Source organism: Schistocerca piceifrons, chromosome 2, assembly GCF_021461385.2.
Source record: "Schistocerca piceifrons isolate TAMUIC-IGC-003096 chromosome 2, iqSchPice1.1, whole genome shotgun sequence".
NCBI lineage: Eukaryota > Metazoa > Arthropoda > Insecta > Orthoptera > Acrididae > Schistocerca > Schistocerca piceifrons.
In genome coordinates, this window is record NC_060139.1 from 373,464,746 (window position 1) to 373,490,861 (window position 26,116).

Here is a 26,116-nt window from a genome sequence, read left to right on the forward strand (position 1 = left end):
CAAGGTTTCTCTCTCTCTCTCTCTCTCTCTCTCTCTCTCTCTCTCTCTCTCTCTCTCTCTGTGTGTGTGTGTGTGTGTGTGTGTGTGTGTGTGTGAGAGAGGGGGGGGGGGGTTAATTTTGTGGTTTAGTTTGTCGTGTTTGTTTTGTATCGAATTTCCACACTTACATGTTTCCTCCCCCCATGAACCATGGACCTTGCCGTTGGTGGGGAGGCTTCCGTGCCTCAACGATACAAATAGCCGTACCGTAGGTGCAACCACAACGGAGGGGTATCTGTTGAGAGGTCAGACAAACGTGTGGTTCCTGAAGAGGGGCAGCAGCCTTTTCAGTAGTTGCAGGGGCAACAGTCTGGATGATTGATCTGGCCTTGTAACACCAACCAAAACGGCCTTGCTGTGCTGGTACTGCGAACGGCTGAAAGCAAGGGGAACTACAGCCGTGATTTTTCCCGAGGGCATGCAGCTTTACTGTATGGTTAAATGATGATGGCGTCCTCTTGGGTAAAATATTCCGGAGGTAAAATAGTCCCCCATTCGGATCTCCGGGCGGGAACTACTCACGAGGACGTCGTATCAGGAGAAAAAAAAAAAAACTGGCGTTCTACGGATCGGAGCATGGAATGTCAGATCCCTTAATCGGGCAGGTAGGTTAGGAAATTTAAAAAGGGAAATGGATAGGTTAAAGTTAGATATAGTGGGAATTAATGAAGTTCGGTGGCAGGAGGAACAAGACTTCTGGTGAGGTGAATAGAGGGTTATAAATACAAAATCAAATAGGGGTAATGCAGGAGTACGTTTAATAATGAATTAAAAAAATAGGAGTGCGGGTAAGCTACTACCAACAGCATAGTGAACGCATTATTGTGGCCAAGATAGACACGAAGCCCATGCCTACTACATTAGTACAACTTTGTATGCCAAGTAGCTCTGCAGATTACGAAGAAATTGAAGAAATGTATGATGAGATAAAAGAAATTATTCAGGTAGTGAAGGGAGACGAAAATTTAATAGTCATGGGTGACTGGAATTCGACAGTAGGAAAATGGAGAGAAGAAAACGTAGTAGGTGAATATGGATTGGGGCTAAGAAATGAAAGAGGAAGCCGTCTGGTAGAATTTTGCACAGAGCATAACTTAATCATAACTAACACTTGGTTCAAGAATCATAAAAGAAGGTTGAATACATGGAAGAAACCTGGAGATAGTAGAAGGTATCAGGTAGATTATATAATGGTAAGACAGAGATTTAGGAACCAGGTTTTAAATTGTAGGACATTTCCAGGGGCAGATGTGGACTCTGACCACAATCTATTGGATATGAACTGTAGATTAAAACTGAAAAAATTGCAAAAAGGTGGGAATTTGAGATGGGACCTGGATAAACTGACTAAACCGGAGGTTCTACAGAGTTTCAGGGACAGCACAAGGGAACAAATGACAGGAATGGGGGAAAGAAATACAGTAGAAGACGAATGGGTAGCTCTGAGGGATGAAGTAGTGAAGGCAGCAGATGATCAAATAGGTAAAAAGACGAGGGCTAGTAGAAATACTTGGGTAACAGAAGAGATATTGAATTTAATTGATGAAAGGAGAAAATACAAAAATGCAGTAAATGAAGCAGGCAAAAAGGAATACAAACGTCTCAAAAATGAGATCGACAGGAAGTGCAAAATGGCTAGAGGACAAATGTAAGGAAGTAGAAGCTTATCTCATTAGGGGTAAGATACATATAGCCTACAGGAAAATTAAAGAGACCTTTGGAGAAAAGAGAGCCACTTGTATGAATATCAAGAGCTCAGATGCAAACCCAGTTCTAAGCAAAGAAGGGAAAGCAGAAAGGTGCAAGGAGTATATAGAGGGTCTATACAAGGGCGATGTACTTGAGGACAATATTATGGAAATGGAAGAGGATGTAGATGAAGATGAAATGGGAGATACGATACTGCGTGAGCAGTTTGATAGAGCACTGAAAGACGTAAGTCGAAACAAGGCCCCGGGAGTAGACAACATTCCATTAGAACTACTGACAGCCTTTGGAGAGCCAGTCCTGACAAAACTCTACCATCTGGTGAGCAAGATGTACGAGACAGGCGAAATACCCTCAGACTTCAAGAAGAATATAATAATTCCAATCCCAAAGAAAGCAGGTGTTGACAGATGTGAAAATTACCCAACTGTCAGATTAATAAATCACAGCTGCAAAATACTAACGCGAATTATTTAAAGACGAATGGAAAAACTGGTAGAAGCCGACCTCGGGGATGATCAGTTTGGATTCCGTTGAAATGTTGGAACACGTGAGGCAATACTGACCTTACAACTTATCTTAGAAGAAAGATTAAGTAAAGGCAAATCTACGTTTCTAGCATTTGTAGACTTAGAGAAAGCTTTTGACAATGTTGACTGGAATACTCTCTTTCAAATTCTAGAGGTTGCAGGGGTAAAATACAGGGAGCGAAAGGCTATTTACAACTTGTACAGAAACCAGATGGCAGTTATAAGAGTCGAGGGGCACGAAAGGGAAGCAGTGGTTGGGAAGGGAGTGAGACAGGGTTGTAGCCTCTCTCCGATGTTATTCAATCTGTATACTCAGCAAGCAGTAAAGGAAACAAAAGAAAAATATCGAGTAGGTATTAAAATCCGGGGAGAAGAAATAAAAACTTTGAGGTTCGCCGATGACATTGTAATTCTGTCACGAGACAGCAAAGGACTTGGAAGAGCAGTTGAACGGAATCGACAGTGTCTTGAAAGGAGGATATAAGATGAACATCAACAAAAGCAAAACGAGGATAATGGAATGTAGTCGAATTAATTCGGGTGATGCTGAGAGAATTAGATTAGGAAATGAGACACTTAAAGTAGTAAAGAAGTTTTGCTATTTGGGGAGCAAAATAACTGATGATGGTCGAAGTAGAGAGGATATAAAATGTAGACTGGCAATGGCAAGGAAAGCGTTTCTGAAGAAGAGAAATTTGTTAACATCGAGTATAGATTTAAGTGTTAGGAAGTCGTTTCTGAAAGCATTTGTATGAGTGTAGCCATGTGTGGAAGTGAAACATGGACAATAAATAGTTTGGAAAAGAAGAGAATAGAAGCTTTCGAAATGTGGTGCTACAGAAGAATGTTGAAGATTAGGTGGGTAGATCACATAACTAACAAGGAGGTACTGAATAGAATTGGGGAGAAGAGGAGTTTGTGGCACAACTTGACCAGAAGAAGAGATCGGTTGGTAGGACATGTCCTGAGGCATCAAGGGATCACAAATTTAGCATTGGAGGGCAGCGTGGAGGGTAAAAATCGTAGAGGGAGACCAAGAGATGAATACACTATGCAGATTCAGAAGGATGTAGGTTGCAGTAGGTACTGGGAAATGAAGGAGCTTGCACAGGATAGATTAGCATGGAGAGCTGCATCAAACCAGTCTCAGGACTGAAGACAACAACAACAACAACAACAACAACATGTTTGCATGCAGCTCATTTATGTAGTTGAAGTTTTATTAACCTGTATAGCTTGTATTGGGAATTGGCTTGTTTGTGTGTTGTATGGTGCTTTGAGTTTTGTGTATCATAGTGGAGGGTTTGTTGTACATGTAGAAATGACGACGTTTATTGTGTGTTTGTATATTGTTATGTTTAAGAAATGTAACTGTGTTGTTCGTTTAGTATTATCTACTAGTTTAGTATTGTTTGAGTTTCACTGTGGTTTCAAATATTTTATTCTCGATGTGATTTAAGATGATGATGTCTAGGAGTCCATTGCTTGGTGATCTCATGGGGAGGCACATCCTGTTGTGATAGAATTGGTTATCAAATGAGAAATAAATTCGTGTGTGATTAATTTTAGACTATTTGTTATCTCTTTTGTATGTGCATTGGGAATGTCATTTTGTTCATTGTTTGATGCTGATTGCATCTGTAGTGGGAGTGGTGGTGTATATGGATGTAGTATCAAATGATGTGAATGTGGCTGTTAAAAGTATGCTAAGTATGTTGATCTTTTGTATCAGCTCCTGTCTGTTGTGAAAGCCCTCATTGTCTGTGAATATACAGTGTTTCTGTAAGTACGTGTGTAGATGCACTTTTAAAATTTACAGCTGGCCGGACTGGACTGACCTGCTTATAAATTTTTTGTAAGCTGTTCAAAGTTGTTGCCTTTGGATGTTTTGTTTTAGCCATTTAATTTTCTGTTTTGTTAATATGTATGAGGATTTTTAAGATTTCTGTGTGTATTTTTCTGGTATCATTGTGTTGACCCCCAGTTAACTGCACTGTGTCGTCCTCAATAAATTTTAGCCTTACAGTTGTATTCTTCCTGTTCCATTATGTTTTTTGTGTAAAATTTGCAGATAACAATTTCATATTTTGCTGAAGGAGGATGCTTTTATAGGTACTGAAAAAAAGGGGTGGGTAATGGATGCATCGCATACAATTTCCAGCGTTGTGTTATTTGAGGCCATGGTCGCCACAGTCGCCATTTAACTAGATCTCTGTATTTCGAATGTATCAGTACATTTGTATTAATAATTGAGTCATTGTCAGTTGGATGGAAGCTGAAAATTCTTGTATCCCGAATATATCTGAGGACCTGAGTAAAGCAGCAAACTCGTCGTCAAAGTGTAATACAGCTCATCATTATTAGTGTAGATCATTAAGTACCTTAAGTAACGTAATCTGTACGCGCTTGTGTTATGGTAGGTGTTTACCAACTGTTTGTGTGATGCATCAATTGAGGCAATAATACTAAGCTAGACTTACAGATCTGTGGAAGGAGACGAAAGTATATAGGAACATTGTTATTGAATTGTTGCATTTATCTGTACTGAGGATGGAATATCTATAATATTGCTTCAATTTTATTTTTCTTGTCTTTAATTAAACTGTTGTAAAGTAAAGATGTAACAACCCAAGGATTGGTTTCAATACCATAGTGCCTTACTGTGCACGGTCCTGTAGGTGGTGTTATACCCTTGCCTTCCTCTGGCCATTGAATTGGCTTGCCAAGCTAGTTACAGGGGGCCTACAGTGTAATGTGGGATTTGAACCAGGATTCACCTCAGCATTTTTCATATTGTCAAATATTGGCATAGGTGAAGTAAGCGATAAGTGACAGATAAAAATCATTGATCCTAGGACTTTAGATTTGAAGTCTGGCACTTTACTACTGAGCCACTAGGCAACACTCAACATCATGCAACCAAATAACGATGTGTTATACAGTTCATGTCCACACTGTATATTAATTCTACGTTTCTGGGGAGTATCATCTTGTCAGATGAATTAGAAGTCGTAATATACCTCACCAATGAAATACAAAATTTTTAAAAAATGGTTGGCAGAACATATTTTGAAGTTCCTTTACTCCAATATCGCCAGATAATAGGCCATGATTTCGGTAGTAACTTTTATCCTCCATTATCTGCTCATGGTAGTCAGTTTCACAGTTGGAAAAATTTGAAAATTAGTTTGATACTCTACCAACTCACCAATACATACCTAAGTCATATATTGTTTATTATCATTCCCACGTGCTACTAGCTAGGTAATGAGCAGAAAATACAGTTCATATCATGACTCTGTGAAAATTTGCTCATGTCCATATCGCAAAAGTTGCAAGGATACTAGAAAACTTTGTTGATAAAGCCACAGTTTTGTTGCACTACATTAAATTAATTTGTCCCCCTTCTTGCGTCTCTCTCGTCCTTTAGTTAATGTTACCCAAGCATCTTGTGATATTTGACCTCACTTGCTGTGGAGCTCATGATTTTTCAGAAATATCCGTACTTTCAGTTGAGCCTCGATATTTTAAAAAGAGATTATAACATGGGACCAGTCAGTGCTTTATGCAGGATACGGAGGCACCATGAAACCTACTGCAGCAAAATAGTTATTACATATTTTTATGCTGCATCATTGTTACGTTGAAAGAACCAGTTACAAGATCTCAAGCACACACAGATTGTTGAAGGCTCCTATATGCCTCAACATAAGCTGTTGTTAAAGCTATTGCGTTCCAGTAACCCATATTTTAGCTAAGGATAAAATGTTTCAACACTCCTCCTGTGTGGTTTACAGAACCAGTGATGGATCAATTCCAGTGCTGTGAGGCCATCTGAAAAGCGTGCCGGTTCTTTTGTTCAATGATGAATCCAGGTACGTAATTAGCGACGTACTTGTTTCTCTGCGATGATTCAGAATCAGATAACTTTGTTGCCTTTCGGTTTTTGAGGACCAAATGTTGCCAGAATTATGGAAGATGCTGGAAAGAGATCACATTGTCAATTCCTGAATCCTATGACATATGACATTATTATTATTTTATTATGTCACAATCGAAATTGCTATGGGAGGCAGCCAGGAGTAATTCTGGGGAAGGGGTGAGGTGCTCAGTGATGTAGTGAGAAAATGTCGCGTTCTGCCAGAGACACAAAATACAAAGACAGCATTTTTTTTATGACCGCTACCATCACCAACCAGGCTCCACCTGTCCATCACTAAAGAGCCAACGCTGAGCAGGGCAGTTGAGCCTTTTATTCCACCTCCGTTGGGAGCTGGACTCATATTTATCTGTGGTTTGTAACACAACGTTGGTCACGACAGCGTCAATTCACTATGGTGTGGCTCTGGCAGAAGCAGCTATAGAAAACTGTTCAGTTGCATTAGGAGACAAAAGACCTTCCTGACTGTTGGAGGAATGCAATATGTCTCCTGAAACCAGGGAAGATTTTGACTTAATCTCATACCCAAGTGGTTATTTTGGTGCTGCATAGGAAATGGGATGGATATTTAACAGCCATCTTGTCTGTTTTTTGTGACTGGACAGTTCCTAAATAATTTTCACTTTGAATTGAGAACTTGTGTCTACAAATCTGACCCCATTACAGATAACTGTCCAACAGGGCTTCATAAATTTGAAACAGATTATTGGTATCTCGAAGTATCTTACCCAGAAACGATAGACCCATCCACATTAAGGGTTTAAGACAAGCCATAGGTACTTGCAGGACAGTCTCGTATCCAAGTTCTCTGCTGAACCTGGCGAGCGGGCAGTATCCATCCAGTGAAACTGCTCATGGTGCATCAGGCGTATATGTTCTTTCGTGATCCACTGTGTTGTCAGTGAATGACAGCGCCATTAAGGGATATATGGGAAAGCAGACCTAGAAGCACTAGATGTGGACCAGATTCCAGTTCTGGGCCAGGGTTTAAGGCAGCTGCCACCTGGTACTCAAAAGACTCGAGGTAATTGTGGATCTCATAGAATATGAGACCACTCACAGGCCTCAGCAGAGAAACTACCTGCTCAGTAGTTTGCCCCCAATAGTGCACCCAAGTTCCGATCATCAAATAAGTTTACTGTGTCTGATTCTGATGATACCGGATCAGCTGAACGAGATTTCCCATCTGCTCAGATTCCGTAAGCTCACTGCTTCAAATACCTAGTAGAAAACCTGTTCGATCATCTGAAACATACTCACATGCCCACAGCACGTCAGAATGTTGGCGATACTCTGCCGAAAAAAGGCATATTGGAATTTGTCGCTACGAGTGGGTTGATACAGCAGCTCATGAGTCATGTGCAATACCTATACTGACCTTGCTGAGACACAGAACCATACATCATTGGGAGGGATAGGAGGGCTGAAAGCAGGAGATAACTGACTGCAGTTGGTAAAGCCAACCAAATCTAGCTCGTTGTAGCCACAGGGAAAGAATGAAGTCCTTTTACCCACGTTACTCAGTGACTCAAGGTTTTCTCCTACAGCGAGGAGATACGCATGTTTACATGCTGTATGTGGCATACTGACATCACTGCGCCACATTTCGAGGAGAGCAACCAGTTCACTACCGGGGCAGTAGCCTACGGTTTAACTATGGAGACCGCCTCCACTGTTGGTAGTAATAACAAGTTTTCTGTCCGTTTTTCCTTTGGACAAATTTTTATTTTATTAATATTGTGTTTTTTGGAGGGTTTATTTTCATGTGATTTATTTTTGTATGTAACCGATGTGTGTTTCACTTTTCGCGTTATTGGACAGTTATTTCCATCACTAGACGTGTTGCTGATTACACTGTGTTACTCGGAATGAACAACATGTTGGAACACTATTTATTGGCTTATCTATGCATCTAATAATGTCCCCTGTTCTTTAGCATCTTACGTAATACTGCTTTTTAGATTGCGGGATCTTTCACTGATTCTACATATCATCTGTAATTCGCGAGCTTACACTAACTGCATTTGTCCGCATTCCTTACACACTGTGTAACACATTGCTCCTTGTGGAAATTGCTCCAGGACAAGAGAGAGCTCGCAATTGATAGAACATTTGAAAGAACTTTGACATTTGACCATGATACGTAAATGATAGCTCACGAATCAGCTGAGCGTTGAACTGACGCAGTATGTTCAAAAGGGTTTATAGGTGAATTGAACACAGCTACGCTTACCAACATTAAATGTAGGAGAGATAATGATACCTCACCGACGCCAAGGGGTGACGTATGACCGACTCAGAACGGAGGAAAGCAGTAGACCTTTGTGAATTTGAGTTATTTTTGACATATAAATATAGAGCCCACGCGAAATGTGCTAATACTGTGTGTAATACAAAGGTTTCGCGGATGACTACGTGTTTCTAAAAGACAGTAACGAATAATTAGCGGAACTACACTATTCTTTGTGCAAAATGGAACACCATGGAGTAAAGTAATCCGTACATGATTTGTGAAATAAGGAAATGAGTCCTAATACATGCCTAAAACAATTTTTGCTGAAGCTGCCACACACAGTGACAAGAGCTTCTACTCGTCTTCAGCCTTTGAATGCGTCAAAGAGGATTAGTATTTCAAGTAACCAGTAGCAAAGTCCAAAGCTCAGCTATATTAACCCTTTCAGTACTTACTGGGACGCATATGTCCAACGATAGTTTATAAGAGAACCAGTAGGCATTTACTGCATATTATACGTACTACAAGTCAAGTCGTTTCGTGCAAAAACTTTTTCACGCAGTATGAGGACGAGGAGAGTCGACGTGACCGTCACATGAGAGACAGTAATTTGCATGTAATGTTAAAGAACTTTTCTTTGAAATAATCTACCGAAATGTCAAATATTTGTAATCATAAATATGATACAAAGATTTTCTGAAAATATACATCATAAATGAAAGTACAGGATGATCAGTCATTTAAATACCACTGAGACACATGGATACAACGTCAGGATACCGGGCACACATGCTGTATGCCTTGCCATTTTGGAAAACGAAGCGGCGGAAAATTTTTTTTCTTGTTTCTTCCATTTATGACATTAATTAAAATAGCTAGACAATACTGTCTTTCACTCGGGAAAAATGTAGTGAAAGAGTTAGCTCCCGTATGATAAACTTTTATTCGCCAACACGTCCTATAGATCACTTGTCAAGTCTGTGGGCTGGCCATGTAAAACGTAGTATCTTTAGAGCAGAAAGAGTCGAAAAAAACCTGTGCATAATGTAGATGGACGTCTAGCTTCTGGAACTAGTGACGTGATGTAGCGTTCTCAGTGCAGAGTACCCGTAAGTGTTATAGTAGATAAAACATTCTAAGAGATATTGCCCACATATTAAACGTTTCATGCTATCTCAGACGTCACCAAATTTGAAGCGAGATTCTTCGCAAAAGATGATTTGATTTGTTGGCAACCGTCACATCAGTGTCTCTACTGACAAACGCATTGCAGCCGATAAGATTGATGGTGTGTCACGTGTGCCTTCCCTGCAGCAACTAGTGCATATCGACTAAAGCGTAGCAGATGCCGGCAAACTGCGGAAAGTGGCGTACCTGTTGTGCTACAATGTTATTCCACAACTTGGAGTTAATCTCTACAGTACATCACTGACACACAGATAAGAAATGTCTCATTCCGTGTTGACGTCATATTTTGTGGTCGACTGCCGGGTTTGACTCATAATGTTCTCTTCTGCTCAAATCTTCCACATTTGTCTTCATTCAGCACTGATACTTAACAACCCACGGTGATTCTTCGACATAAAAAAAGTCGCTCATAAATTAACACTCCCATATGGTGCCTTATTTGTAACTCAATTTTTTGTGATACCTTTTCACTTTCGTTATTTCTGCTTCGTTAGTACTAATCCGCCCGAATCTTGACAACGGAATCTTCAGTTATGAAATAGCCTGTAATAATAGCCTAACGACATTAGACAAAATATGGTATAAATAATCGTCCACGCAGGGGTCGAACAAAAATACGGAAACAAAAAAACCAGTTCGATATAGAAACAGCCAAGGTTGCAAGATTCACTCTTTATTTAACTGATGACTAGTTCCGGGGTACCTGTACCCATTTTCAAATAATCCAGGCAGATAAAACAAAGTCAAGTTCGTATGCTGAGCCGCTGACTGGGCCCACTGCGTGCAGCGAGCAGACAGGTGGGGCTAGAGGCAGACTGGGAACCCATTTCACATAAACGGGTACGTTCTTCTAGCTATATAACGGATCACCCACGGAAGTTCCTCGATTGATTCAGAGTACTATGTTTGTAACATTGCGCTTATGTTTGGGAGAGCATTAGACAATTGGTTAAGCCACGTCTTTTTCCGTCCGGAATGTGAACTGTAATTTTTCTTTACCAGTTCTAGGCACCTCACCTAGGAGTGATGCCGTCCACTATATAGTGTTGCAGTAACTTAGTCCTCAACCGAAGACATGTTCTCAGTACATTTAACATAATATAAACAGGTGACCGCTTCCCAAATTCTTGGAGGGAAGACACCAACAGCCTGGATTCAAAAGATACGATAATTGTAGCAAACCCAGAAGTATCAGTGTAAGATATCCCCCACAACTGAGGATATTAAAATCCAAGCGTTTAACTGCCCAAGCGTTCACGTCAAAGTACCAGAGTTTGAATAACTTTTAAAAAGGAGAGGAGGTCACATAGTACTACGTACAGAAAGCTGGTTAAAACATGAAGTGAGATTTTTGGGTATAGTATCAGCTTATACCAAAATGATAGGCTAATGGGAAACGGAGGTGGTATATTTGTCATAGTAGACAAGACTTTCAAATCTACTGAGATAGAAGCTGAAGCTGCATGTGAGAATAGTTCGATAGGACTCCATATCAAGGGTGGCCACAAAATTATTATTGGATCCTTCTGTCGACCACCAGACTCACCTCCTGATTCAACCGCAAACTTTAGGGAAAACCTCTGGTCGCTTGTACATATAGGGATGGACAAAATGGAAACACCAGAAACACAATATATTATCATACTTAATATGGTAGAGAAAACACGTTGGCGGTCAAAACTACTTCTAGTCTTCTTGGAGCGGATAAACAGTCCTCTGTGGTTCTTAATAGGATTTTATACGATTTTCCTGAAAAAAAAAAGTTTAAAGCTGAGCTAACGATGAAGAAGGTGGATAGCTATCACGCAATTTTAGTCAGATTCTGCTTGTAAAAAGGTTGTATACGCTATTATGCTTTCCTTTACTAATACTGCACTTGATTAAAATCAATTTGAATGTATTTTAAATATAGTTATTGTGAAGAATAAGGCAAAAACAGTTGAACAACTACGATTATGTTAATACTTCGGGATATTCGAGAATTATTGCTTCTAATTAGCCTACTTGTATATGACAAAACATTATAGTATCTGGTGACGCTGTTTGATGAGACATCATAACTGTTTAAGGAATATTTTGGATCTGACAATTTAAAGTTTCAGTAAAAATCAGTTTTACCTGTGACATTAGGTAACTATTTGTGATAAACGTTTATTTCTGATTGGTGCTGTCAAACGCATTTCTTTTATCTTCCGAAACGACAAACGTACATGTGCTCCAGGGAAACTGACGCTCTTCAATTTTTTTTATCAAATAGATAAAATCTCCGACACTTGAGGCAGCTGTGAAGGCGGGATGTAGTTGTGCCGCTGCTGATGTTTGGCCGGCGTCAGCGACGGCATAATTAGGCTGGTCATTGTGGCGTGGCCTTGCTGCTCAGTGTTCCGCTCCACAACTCCAGATGCTCCGCTCCGTAACTTATTTCCAGTGCTGTGTTAGTAGCCCCCCCCCCCCCCCCCCCCCCTGCCCAACCCTCCACTCCTCATATGAAACAGTTAGAAATGGAAACAACCAAAGTTGCAAGATTCACCTATTATTTAACTGATGACTAGTTCCGGCTTACATGAACCCATTTTCAAATCATCCGGACTGAAAAAATAGTATTTTCCGAAATAACGTATAAACCATGTGGTTATACATTACGTATAACAAAGTCAAGTTTGTAAGCTGAGCCGCTGACTGGGCCCACTTCGTGCAGCGAGCGCCCAGGTGGGGGGCTAAAGGCAGGCTGGAGACCCATTTCACATAAACCTTTACGTTCTTGTGACTATACAACTCTGCAGACACGGATATTCCTTGAATGATTCCGAGTACTACAATGTTTTTAACATTGCAGTTATATTTGGGAGAGCACTAGGTAATTTGTTTGCCTACGTCTTTTTCCGTCTGGAAGGGGAACTCTAGTTTCTATCACTCCTACACACCTCTCGTAGAAATGATGCCATCCACTACATAGTAGTAACTTAGTTCTCAGTCGAAAAAATATTCCTCAACGCATTTTTCGTAGTACAAACAGATGACCGCTCCCTAAATCCATGAAGGGAAGCGGTTACGTTTCCAGGAGAGGACCCTACCAACCCCTCATGGGAATTGGTGGCGTTGACCATACAAACTCAAATGATTAATGAAATGTTACCACACTAGCTCTTTAAGGAAGACTCTGTCGCTTTATACCAATATTGTAATCGAGATATCCAGTTAGTTGCCAACAGCCTCGATTCAAAAGATACGATAGCCGTAGCAAACCGAGAAGTATCAGTGCAAGATCTCACCCACAGGTGAGACTATTAAAATGCAAGTAGTTAACTGCTCGAACATTGGCGTCAGAGTGCTAGAGTTTGAATAACTCTTAAAAAGAAGTGAAGATCACGTATTATAATACTATTCAAAGAAGCGGTTTAAAACCTGAAGTTGATACTAGTGAGATTTATGGGGAAAGTATCAGCATACCCTGTATACTAAAATGAAAGGTTAATGGGGAATGGTGGTGATGTATTTGTTGTCGCAGTAGACAAGAAATTCAAATCTACTGAAATCGAAATTGAAGCTGCATGCGAGGTTCTTTGGACGAGACTCTGTATCATGGTGGGGCATACACTTATAATTAGATCCTTCTGTTGACCATCACTCACTCACCTCCTGAGTTAACCGAAAACTTTCTCTAACGTCTCTTTTCGCTTGTGTGTACAGGGGTTGGACAGACATGGAAACACCGAAAACACAATACATTAAGAAACGCGCTGGCATTCAAAACAGCTTGCAGTCGTCTAGTAATGGATAAATATAGGTCCTGAATAGTTTTCAAGGCAATCTGCTAAATAGTGGCAAGGTCAGATAACGACTATGGAGGCGGACAGCGATCACGTACCCTTCTTTCCAAAGTAGACCACAAGGTTTCAATAATATTTACATGTGGTGACAGGTGGCCAGAGGAGATGTGACAATTCATCCTCGTGCTCACAAAACCAGTCCTGGACGTTGCGAGTTGTGTGAACACAGGACCTGTCGTCTTGGAATACCACATCATCACTGAAAAAAAAGAAGAAACACATTGCACCATGGGCTGGATCTGATCAGCATAAATGGTCACATAGTCCTTGGCAGTAATGGCATTTTGCAAAGCGATCATCGTGGGGTACTAGGAATACCACGACATGGCTGCCCAAAACATGACCGAACCACCGCCATATCTCATTCTTGGGAATAAAATTCGGTCAGAAGTTGGAAACGGTTTGAAACAAGACTCATCCGACGAAATGACATTTCTTTGCTCCATAGAACAGGTTTTATGGCTTCGGCATCATATTTTCGCCACTGATAGCAGTTTTGGAATTCCATCACTCCCTGCAATTCCCTGCTCCATTTTACAAGAGGTGGAGCCGCTCCACGCCCACACCGCCATGATGGCCAACCTAAAAGGTCTACTGTCATCTCTGCATAAGGGTCAGTTTTCACTAAAGTGAGGTGTCCCAGGATGTGGGTACTGCGATATTTGCGTACGTCCGGTTTAGGTTAACCATTAATACTCGCTCATCTGGAGACAGATTGGGTCGAAAGTCGAACGAAGGGTAGCGGTTTGAAGGGCAGAGGGAAGAAAGTGCTATGGCAAGAGCCAAGGGAGAAAAACCTCTGCGATAGTTAGTTCGGATGGTAAGAGCAGTAGCGGATGTCTTGCTGCCTGCGACAGGTCATACAAGGGTAGGCTTTGTTAGTAGTGGGTATCATGCATGTTGAGGTTGTGCGGTGCTATTACTCGGCGGCTGCCGCTGGGTGCCGGTGTTGATCTCTCGGTCAGCGTCAGCAAACCTGAAACAGTTAGGTTCATCATCGTTTTGTGTCCAATAGGTCATATATCAGATGCACAGTGTAGGGTGATGTTGGCGATTTGTTTGTGCGTCAGTGGGCGAGCTTTTCGATTTCCCTGCTGTAGCCTGTTGGTCGGCTTTAGTAGCAGCTGGTATTTCCAGTCAACGTTGCTAATATGCAGGGGCTTGCCGACGTTTGTCGCTTGTTGGTGTGTGTTATCTTGCCATAGGTGGTTTTGCCTTAGCTAGCCGTGTCTTTGGCTATGTTTGTGATAATAGTTTCCCAGAGTAAGGATAACAGGACTGTTAGTGTCTCGAGTTCCTGTATAGCTGTGGGGCGTGTTTTTTTTGAATACTTCCTTGAGGGTTCCAAGGCAGTATTCATTGAGAAGATCCACGGTGCATGTGTAGCGTGGAGCGTTGCTAATGATTCGTAGCACTTTGTACTGTATGATCTGCAGGCGGCGCAATCATATAGGAGCTGCATATCCCCAGACGGAAGCTGCATACCTCATTAGTGGTCTAATCAGTGTCATATGGACCTCGACACCCTCCTATTCAGTGTGCTTTCGCTGTTGAGCATTGGGTACAGTTATTTGAGCCTCGTGTGCGCTCCGTTGGCAACGTATTCGACGTGGTCCCCCTATGTAAGTTTCCGGTCCAGCCAGACAGAGATATCTGACTTTCTCTTGGAAACGGATTGGGCGTGTATCTGTCTACTGTGTTGATGTTTGCACAGTAGTTTCGGTCTGCGTGTAAACAGAACTGCTTCGCACTTGTCGACGTTTACTTTAATACGCCATCTCTCCAACCAAGGCTCGGCAGTTATCAGTGCCGTCTGTATTCTTGAATTAATGTTCGACGGTGTCCAATCTTGCGCAAGGATGGCTGTGTCATCCGCATAGATGGCTAACGTCGTGTTTTGTGTTGCAGATATGTTCGACTACGCGGAAGAGTTGTTGTGTCGTTGAGTGTTCCCTGCTCCAGTCGATTAAGGCCACTAATGAGCGACGGTGTACGGAGGCCGTAGAAATCCACGTGCTGAAAGTGGAGAGAGGGAGAGAGAGAGAGGGAGAGAGAGAGAGAGAGAGAGTGGTGGCGGGGGGGGGGGGGGGGAGGAGGAGTATTAGACAAGTTGCGGACCTTAGTGCTTCATAAAGCAAACAGTGCCATGTGTTCCCCACCTTCAATCATCCAAAACACACGTCGGCGCGACTCCGCGATTTGGGCATGATGTCATGAACGACTGTTGAGATAGCCGGCCGTTGTGGCCGAGCGGTTCTAGGCGCTTCAGTCCGGAACCGCGCTGCTGCTACGGTCGCAGGTTCGAATCCTGCCTCGGGCAGGGATGTGTGTGATGTCCTTAGGTTTAAGTAGTTCTAAGTCTTAGGGGACTGGTGACCTCAGATGTTAAGTCCCATAGTGCTTAGAGCCATTTGAACCATTTTTTGAGATACGTATAAACAGTTCGACTTGCTGAGCTTGATTAAATATGCTATTCTTATCTAACTCACAGTTTCTAATGATGTCACCTGCATTGGAAGACGAAACGTTAGGCAAAGAAATATCCCTTGAATCTCACCTTAACTCCATAAAACAAAAATCACCAAGGACATAGATATTGGCCGTGGAAGCCTCCATGTAAACCTGTACATTGATTGTGCAAATATCATTTCAGTATCAAGAATAAAATTCTATCTCACCATTTCTCGTAAGCAAGTTCACCCTGTAATACTTCCTTTTCACAACAATTTGCCCATCTCATAAACAAATAACTTGTGAAGTGTTTTAATATCTGACGAACCGCAGTAGTCTTCCTCTTCTTTCTGTCCACCTCATTAATCATCGAGGGAGGTGCTGTGTCCCATTTCTTTGAAAATGACGCCTTCGATTTCCTTCCGAAGTTCGGAAAAGCGATGCTTCCTTAGGCCCGTTGCACACTTACGCGGATGGTCCGCGCTCCGCGCGCTGTTGGTAGTCACGTATTCCAATGGGGCACCACACAGTTACGCGGATGGTCCGCAAGCGGCGGAGCCGTCCGCGCAGCCCTCGCGCGCCGCGGACCGTCCGCGTCAGTTGAATATACAGGGTGATTCAAAAAGAATACCACAACTTTAAAAATGTGTATTTAATGAAAGAAACATAATATAACCTTCTGTTATACATCATTACAAAGAGTATTTAAAAAGTTTTTTTTCACTCAAAAACAAGTTCAGAGATGTTCAATATGGCCCCCTCCAGACACACGAGCAATATCAACCCGATACTCCAACTCGTTCCACACTCTCTGTAGCATATCAGGCGTAACAGTTTGGATAGCTGCTGTTATTTCTCGTTTCAAATCATCAATGCTGGCTGGGAGAGGTGGCCGAAACACCATATCCTTAACATACCCCATAAGAAAAAATCGCAGGGGTTAAGATCAGGGCTTCTTGGAGGCCAGTGATGAAGTGCTCTGTCACGGGCTGCCTGGCGGCCGATCCATCGCCTCGGGTAGTTGACGTTCAGGTATTTACGGACAGATAAGTGCCAATGCGGTGGCGCTCCATCCTGCTGAAATATGAATTGTTGTGCTTCTTGTTCGAGCTGAGGGAACAGCCAATTCTCTAACATCTCCAGATACTGTAGTCCAGTTACAGTAGCACCTTCCAAGAAAAAGGGACCAAAAACTTTATTGGCTGAAATGGCACAGAAAACGTTCACCGTAGGCGAGTCACGTTCATACTGAGTTGTTTCCCGCGGATTCTCAGTGCCCCATATGCAGACATTGTGACGGTTGACTTTCCCGTTAGTGTGGAAAGTTGCTTCATCACTAAACACAATCTTTGAAACGAAAGATTCATCTGTTTCCATTTGAGCAAGGATAAAATCACAGAAATCGATTCTTTTAATCTTATCAGCTGCAGACAGTGCTTGAACCAATTTCAGACGATAAGGTTTCATAACTAACCTTTCTCGTAGGACTCTCCATACAGTTGATTGTGGAATTTGCAGCTCTCTGCTAGCTCTGCGGGTCGATTTTCCTGGGCTGCGAACAAATGCTTGCTGGATGCGTGCTACATTTTCATCACTCGTTCTCGGCCGTCCAGAACTTTTCCCTTTGCACAAAACACCATACTTCGTTCGAAATGCACGCTGAACAACTGTCGTCGATTCGCTTCTGCCATACTCAATAACACAAAAAGCTTTCTGTTGAGCGGTGGCCATCTTAGCATCAACTGACGCTGACGCCTAGTCAACAGCGCCTCAAGCGAACAAATGTACAACTAAATGAAGCTTTATAGCTCCCTTAATTCGCCGACAGATAGTGCTTAGCTCTGCCTTTTGTCGTTGCAGAGTTTTAAATTCCTAAAGTTGTGGTATTCTTTTTGAATCACCCTGTACAGAAACAAGTTGGTGCGTGCACATTCCTGCGGGTACCGCGCGCGCAGTAGAAGCAGAGTACCTCATTTCAGCCGTAACATTCGACTAGTGTGGCAAATATGGGTGTGATTAAGAAGTTTCCAAAATGTCTTGCGAAATCGATACAGACATGTTAATTGCCGAAGTTGAAGGAAGGCCTCACATATGGGATCCATCGCATGAGGACTAAAAGAACCGTGAAATGGGATTGAAGGTGTGGCTATACGTCTGTGCAAATATAATACTCGGCCTTGAAGGCCTGAACGAGGCAGATCAGAAAACGTGTGGTAAGTAGACGCATATTTTCCTTGTATTTTTATTGTAGTTCTATACAAAATACAATGATATACAATTATAGCATTATAGACATTAACAAGTCCAGTTTATGCACAGTACAAACATTGATTATGTAGAAAAACTGTACACAACCGCAAATGTTGGTCATTGAGATAAGTGGCTTGTGTTCAGTGAATTTTTGTTTCCTGCCAGGGCACAGCTCCTCTACCGACAAAATATTCCGCAAATTTATCTCGTACAGTATTACCCGATTTACTGACAGGTGTAGTTTCTGCCACATCTTCGAAGCCGGTAACATACAGGGCATCTTCAAAGTTGTATCCGTCTCTTACTCGAACAAAAGTATGCAAAATGCAGCACGTTTTGATAATAGATACTGCTAGATCAAGATTGACATTCAGGGGCCGGTGAAAAACCCTCCACTTGTGGCTTAATATTCCGAAAGTACATTCAATAAACCTTCGGGCTCGGGTAAGTCGGCAATTGAAAATCTTCTTTTTGTGAGTCATGTTTTTTCGCGCATACGGCCTTAACACATGTTGTGTTAATGCGAAGCCTTCGGACCTTGCAGTGGCTTTGGTGGGGGTAACGCTAATTTTCCTTTTTCCATTTTCCTTCAAAAGACGCTGTTTTTAAAAATATTTGAATCACAGTTCCTTCCGTATCCTCCGACGTCAATGAACGTGAAACAATATTTAGTGTCACAGATGGCCGTAAGAATAATGGAGAAATAATTCTTGTAATTAAAGAAAAGTGATCCACTTTTGATAGGTTTTATTAGACGAATATGTTTTCCATCCAGGCTCCGATGCAATGAGGAAAATTGGCGACATTTCGGAAACCATGGCTAATTTCGTTACATTTGTCTGTTGAGGGCTCAGGCTTGCATCTTCTCTTAACGAAGTCCAAATAGTGGCGCTCACCTGCCTTGTAATCTGTCCAATTGTTAATGCATCCATTAAATAAGAGTAATGCAGATCTGTAAATGTGTTTCAGCTTCCAAGATACCTGTAACGTGTAAAGCATATATTTGATACTAATGTACATTCACAGAGGAAAGTAGACTTAATTCTAGGTATTAAGTCGGCTACGCTGACATAAAACCTTAGATGTATTCCTTGTTAAAATATATATGTACCCGTCCCCAGTAATAAAAGACTTAGCGGCCTTGTTATTTCAGTTGACAAGATCCAGACGAGATGGAAAACTGCACGGGATGCCTATTTTAAAAGCCGCTCTAGAATAAATCAAACGAGGTCCGGATGAACAGCGACTAAGAGACCAAAATACATCTACCGTGAGCAGTTACACTTTCTTGACCGTCTCCGAGATGCAACAACAGAGAGTAACTTTGACTCAGTATCGGTCGTGCAAGATAATCTGTATAACAACAATGCACTCGCAGAAAACAGTCGAGACGAACCCTCTGAAGAACAAACCGATGATGTTCGACTGAATGTCAACACCGAAAAACAATCGTTCAGAAGGAAGAGGCCTATGAAGAGCACAAAATTTGAAGATAATTTACTTACATTATTAAAAGGTGGTAAGGAAAAGGAGGAAGACGACGACCGAGCATTCTTTGTTTCGCTGTTGCCCTCTGAAGACATTAAATGTTGAACAGAAGCTATTATTTCGTACTCAGGTACTTCAACTGCTTATGTCGATTAAGCAAACAAATCAGGCTAATTTAAACATACACCCCCCAGCTCCCATCAGCTCTTTCCACTATCCACCGACCTCTTTTCCCTACGCCCCACCTTCAATATCCCAACAGCATCCTAACCAATCAACGCAGTACCGCGGGGATCCGTCCGTACAGACACAAATTGCGACTCCCCATCCCTCTCCAGCCCAATCAACGTCATCATCATCTTGGGAGATGTTATAAAAATTATGGGAATTCAGTAGTAATACAATACAAATGTAAAATTGTCTATTGCCAAACGAATGTAATACATAGTTGTAGCAAAGCTTTGAATGATTAAATATATTATTAAACTTAATCGTCATCCGTATACATAGTCATACTCTTACCTTAAGGTTACTGCTACTCGTTCTGTCGGAGTAATAGGTATCCTTCTGAGACTTTAAAGTGTCAGGTTGTCTTGTATTTTGCCGACAAGCTCGTCAAAGCAACGAATAGACATACGAAAATATGCATTAAATTTCTCTTCGTCTTTGCGCAATTCGGAATACAATGTGACGAACACTCATTTCGTACATCTTTGTTCCACCATAGGATGCACCCAAAACCGTCTCTCGCGCGTGGAATTTCTCTTTTTGTATATCATATAGGCTGAAATGACTTACACTTGCAGCGAGCTCATCTCTATACATCCGATCAAACTGAACGATGTGTTACACCACAGATGAGATCCAGCACAGTGCAGGGAAGACCGCATTCACTCGACTGCACACAACCGCGCGTTCTAGGCGCTCAGTCCGGAACCGCGCGACTGCTACGGTCGCAGGTTCGAATCCTGCCTCGGGCATGGATGTGTGTGATGTTCTTAGGTTAGTTAGGTTTAAGTAGTTCTAAGTTCTAGGGGACTGATGACCACAGATGTTAAGTCCCATAGTGCTCAGAGCCATTTGAACCATTTTTGAACAACCGCGCGCATCCGCCCGACTGTGTGAACCATGACGCGGGTCCGCCAACCGCGCGCGGAACGCGGAGCGCGGACCATCCGCGTAAGTGTGCAACGGGCCTTAAGGATCTGGTCGTCGAAAGGGCTTTTAATATTTTTACTTTCCTATTCTGATCTCCTTACGATTTTCTGGTTTTTCAGTAATACTCAAACTTATAGTATCCCATACTCAGAACGGTTAAAAGATTGCTTTGTTTAATCATCGTCGTGATTAATTCGCTCCTTAGCAATCTCCCCCAACCCCCCCCCCCCCCTCCTTCCCCCCAGATAATGATGTGGAAGTTAGTTTCTCTCTGCAGATATTTTTTTTCCAGTGATAGCTGCTGTCATGCGATTTAGACGACTGCATGTACTGAGGATTCGATTTGCTTTCTTAATACACTGATTTCCACTGCCTCCTGTCTCCTTACCTTCGATATCGGTTCATCGTTCCGCCTGCAGTTGCTGCAGCCGGTATGTCCGTTCACCAATCGTTTCACTTTTGCGGACAGGACAGTATGTAACGAGCAAATACCAGTATGGAAGACTTCCATCGGCTATCACAGGATTAAAAAAGAGAAGAAGAAAAATGTTCAGCTGTCACGGACGAACTTGTGGATTGTCAGATATGCTAGCCACATTCTCAAGGAATCGTAAAAGGAGGATATCTGTATACTTTTTGCACAGTATACGCAAGTTCGCGCGCACCGACGTATGAGCTACTTTTTTGCATTCATTTGGGAAGCAACTATGTTCATCATTTACATTAGCCCTTCAGTTTACCGATGTAATATACCTGTAAGCATTGTTGAACATTTATAGATGTAGCATTGTTACTTTCTCAGGTGTCAATTTTATCGTCCAGTCTGCTTTTTTATTTCTCTGTTCGTTTCTACGCTGCGATAATGAAGCTTCTCTTTTTCATGTTTCAGGTAGTGCGAGCGGCGGCCGCTTGGGGCGCTGCGGCAGCCAGCAGGCGTCAGCCTGTCCCGTTGCGCACAGATTAGTTGGCGCTCGGCGGCGCTTGGTTGAGGTTACTGGTGCGTGGTGTGGTGCGGTGCTGTTACCGAAACAGGCAGCGCCATGAGCTTCACCATGACATTACCGACAGCTTTGGTCATCGCCATGGCGACGCTCGGCTGTGCGCCCAGTGCTGGTGGCACGACCAACCTTTCGGGATACTTCGACTCCCTCCCCTTCAGCGAGGCCAAAACGTCCAACAACTATAATTCCTCATCCAGCTTCAATCCTCTCGGAATGGGTCATCTCTACTACGTCACTAATTATTTCATTGACCTGGTCGTCAAGAAAGATTTACTACCGGAAGGTGAGTTATTTTTGATTAATGATTTACAACGGTTTTTAATAAACTGAATGTGCGCTCGAAAATTTAGATGTGTTCGACGGTATTGTTGTAATCAGTTAACTAGTTTTCCTTTTACAAGGCCGTCGTCAGACACATTAGTTAAATAAATTTATACTGTAGTACATCCACATCTTTGTGCGTTTCATTTATAAATCTTAACGTGTTTTACCAAACAGCGACGAGGAAGACTCAATCAGCGTAAATGTGTTCTCATAAATTTAACTACAAATGACTTTGAGCTAGGTATAATGTAGGTAACTGTTAGACATATCTGTGGTTGAACGTAGACACGGTTGAATTCTATGCCCCCCAAATTTATCATTTCAATAGCCTTTTGTGCTAGGTCATATTGTCCAGCACTTCTTGCTTGCTACACTTTAGTGTTTTTTCCGGACCCTCGTTGGTGTTGCGAACTTACGGTTCCTGTGTAACCCCTGAGAGAAAAAGAATTTTTCGTTGTATTTCGAGGAGAGAATGAGAAGCGTGATAACAAACGGAAAATAGTTCTGTAAACAGCGAGTAGATTTGCTGCTTTGAGATGTAGCATTGGTATGTAGACATTTAATGAAGGAAGAGAAAGTGACCAAGTTAATTACTGCTGCAGTAATTGCTTTCTCTTCCGTTTGTCGCTCTTAATTTTTAGTGTAACTTACTGCATTTGCTTTGTTTCCTGTATCGAGAAAATGGGATTATTAGTGCTCTCTACATATCTGACGGAGAATTTCATTCGAAGAGTCGCTGAATCTTGCTAATTAGATGTCATCGTCAGGAACAGTTAGTTTGACTGAGCGTCGGTGAATCACACACAAGGATATTTTTTCAGAAAAAGTTGTGACGTGGCAACTATTAATAGTATGAATGAATGTCATGTATTTTTTAAGTTGTCACCAAAGACATTAATTTTCGTCCGCTGCGCTCTTTTGGGAGTGTCATACACGTTAACGTTGAATTTTTCTCCTAATATATCTGGGATGTGCTAGGCACCCTGTTTCAGGCAGGATGGAGCCATAGGCTCGGGCAGAATCTTCGTTGAGCCATATCTGCGCAGTTAAGACTTTTTCATCCATGTTATACTGTGACTGTACACTCATAGAGGGATTGTGCAGTGGCATAATTTTCCCCGTATCGCGGAAACCACAGCTGACGTAGGTCGAGGAAGTCCCGGCACCACTTCAGAGGGTCTTCGTTTATCACTACAAACGAAATTTTCTTTATTCTTTTGAAACAAGGCACCAACTGATGATAATTAAAACTGTAGAAAGTACATGTGACAAAAATAGTCCGGTGCAGTCTTGTTAAATAAAGGCAATGATGCGAACTTATTAACCATAATATACTTTGTTTTCAGGATTGTGAACATTATTAGAGCTTAAGTTTTATCACTTATTTTGGATATTTCTCAGGATACAGTGTGATTATATTATTTGTGGAAAATGAATTTTTTTACTTGGTGGAGACTTCTGAAGAATAATTCATACTGGCATATGGTAATTCAGTTTTCCGTACTCTCGTCACACCACAGTGCGTAACTCACTTCTTCACCTGATCTGAGTGAAATTCTTCTTCAGTACATCCATTTCAACAGTTCTTTTTTCCCGGTAAGACAATTGGGAGTGGCTTGGGAGACGAAAAAGTAAATACTTGAGCAATACTGTTCTAACAGTGACCAAGAGATCGGGGTTTAAATACTGCTCACAACGTACACAGAAACTTCGTGTCTCAAAAATAACTTCAGAAGTTTATAAGGAATTGGACGCCTTGCATACGAATCATCAATTGAGGGAATCACAAGCTCAGATGGAATAAGATTAAGGAAACAGCGGTGCCCTTTTCAAAGGAATCTTGTTAATATTCTCCTTAAGGGTTGTTGGGAACCCACAGAAAACTTCAATCTGGATGGTCGGGCGGATACACACGGTGCATCGCTTGATGATGCCAAAGAAATTATGAAATAAAACCATACGTCATCTCCATTATATGGTAAGATCATGGGGATCAAAATTTTGCATCTAATACATTTTTGTATTCTCACTATGAAATAGTAGACTGTCCAGGGACATTAAGTGATTACCTTCAGAAACCTAAATAACTACCTTTTCTAATGCGACACGTGCAGGAAGTGTCAGTGATGTTCTCGAAGGTATCGACAGGGATGTGAAGCAATGCTGATTCCAATACCGTGGCCAGCTACGTTAGGTTTCTCGGTTGAGAATCCATGGCGAGAACAGCCCGATCGAGGTGATCCAACAGATTTTCGATTGGTTTTCCGTCTGGCTAATTTGGTGGCCAAGGGAGTACGGTAAACTCACGCTGGTGCTCTTCGAACACCACACGTACGCCACGAGCTGTGTGATACGTTCGATTGTCCTGTTGGTAGATGTCACCGTGCCGACGGAAGGGGGGGGGGGGGGGGGGGAAAGCTGCATGTAGGGGCGGATATGGTCCCCAAGGATAGATGCAGACTTGCGTTGATCAACTGTGCCTCCCACAATGACGAGATCATCAGGGAATGCCCCGAAAAATTTTCCCCAGACCATAACGCTCCCTTTTGGTTGCGGAGTGTTAGCTTTCAGACGTTTCACGCCGTATACGCCAACGACCGATTCTCCGATGGAGCTTAAATCGTGATTCATCTGAAAAGGCCACCTGTCGTCTCTTGGTGAATGTCCGGTTGCGGTGCTGACGTCGCCGGTGACGAGCAGTCAGCATGGGTGCAAAACAGGCTCCTGCTGCAGAGGCCCATACACAGCAACGGTCGCTGAGGAGACAGTGTTAGTGACCCCTTGGTTCGTCTGGCTTGTCAGCTGCTCAATACACCTATGCGCCCGTACCCATATTCGAAGACGTCGCTCATCCCTGTTATCTATGGCCCGTGGTGCACCAGTTACCTCGGCGCCGGTTTTGAATAGCGCTGTTTTCGCATGAACGGTGTAGGCTATTTCAATCACCGCGGCACGCGAACCATTTAGAGACTTAGCCGTGTCGGAAATGCTTCCACCTTTGGATCGAAGGCCAATGATCATAACCTGTCAAACATCAGATAAACCGCTCCCGTTAGAGGGGTTATAGTACGTTGACATCGAAAATAGGAGGTGGGCGCATTAATTTGACTGCTTAGTAATGGGAATTTGTGAATTTTCTCTGTTCAAGCTGTCGTTGGTACTGCTTAAAGCAAAAACGGAGGCCCTCAGTTTGAAGCCAAAGAATTTACAACGACAAAACTGAGAAAAACTTAGTTCCGTTATCAGTTCTGCTTTAAATCACAGTGAACAAAGCGTTCTTCTTTAAGCACTGTTGGTTTCTGAGTGTATTTAAACCTTTCAGCTGTTTGACTTAGGATAAATTGATGAACAGCGAGATGAAGGTTAACCATTCCTTACCACTCACTACTACATTGCTATTCATGGCATTCTGATACAATGGTGTCCAGAGATCACATGAAAGTCTCGTACATTGACAAATAGTATGGCTCATTGACTAAGTTGGTGTCTCGTTCAGCCGGCCTTTCAGCCGAGCGGTTCTAGGCGCTACAGTCTGGAACCGCGCGACAGCTACGGTCGCAGGTTAGAATCCTGCCTCGGGCATGGATGTGTGTGATGTCCTTAGGTTAGTTAGATTTAAGTAGTTCAAAGTTCTAGGGGACTGATCACCTCAGCAGCCGAGTCCCATAGCCCTCAGAGCCATTTGAACCATTTGTCTCGTTCAATTCTCAGTTGGATCCCACATTTTTTTTCTTTCATTTGTAACTACTTTCACATCTGGTAATGATTTGTATTTGTGAAAAATTACGAGTTTCACTGTGATTTGGAGATCCATGTTTAACTGTAGGTCACCCTGCAACTGCTTGGCTAATTCACTGCAGAGGTGGCGTAAGGCAAGTAGATACCACCCCAACAGGAGAGCAATGCCTAGTAAAACACTGCGGCACTCAAACCAGTCTCTGAGTTAAGGACAACTTTGTCCTAGTCACAAGTGTCAT

At 42.3% G+C, this 26,116-nt stretch overlaps 1 protein-coding gene across 1 annotated transcript in view; it reads left to right on the plus strand.

Annotated features, from left to right (window-relative positions):
- Positions 1-26,116, plus strand: part of LOC124778016 (prominin-like protein) — a 519,332-nt gene that overhangs the window by 87,470 nt on the left and 405,746 nt on the right. The window contains 1 exon segment of the mRNA XM_047253593.1: positions 21,704-22,098. Within this exon segment, the coding sequence (XP_047109549.1) occupies positions 21,855-22,098 (244 nt within the window). The 5' untranslated portion in view covers positions 21,704-21,854.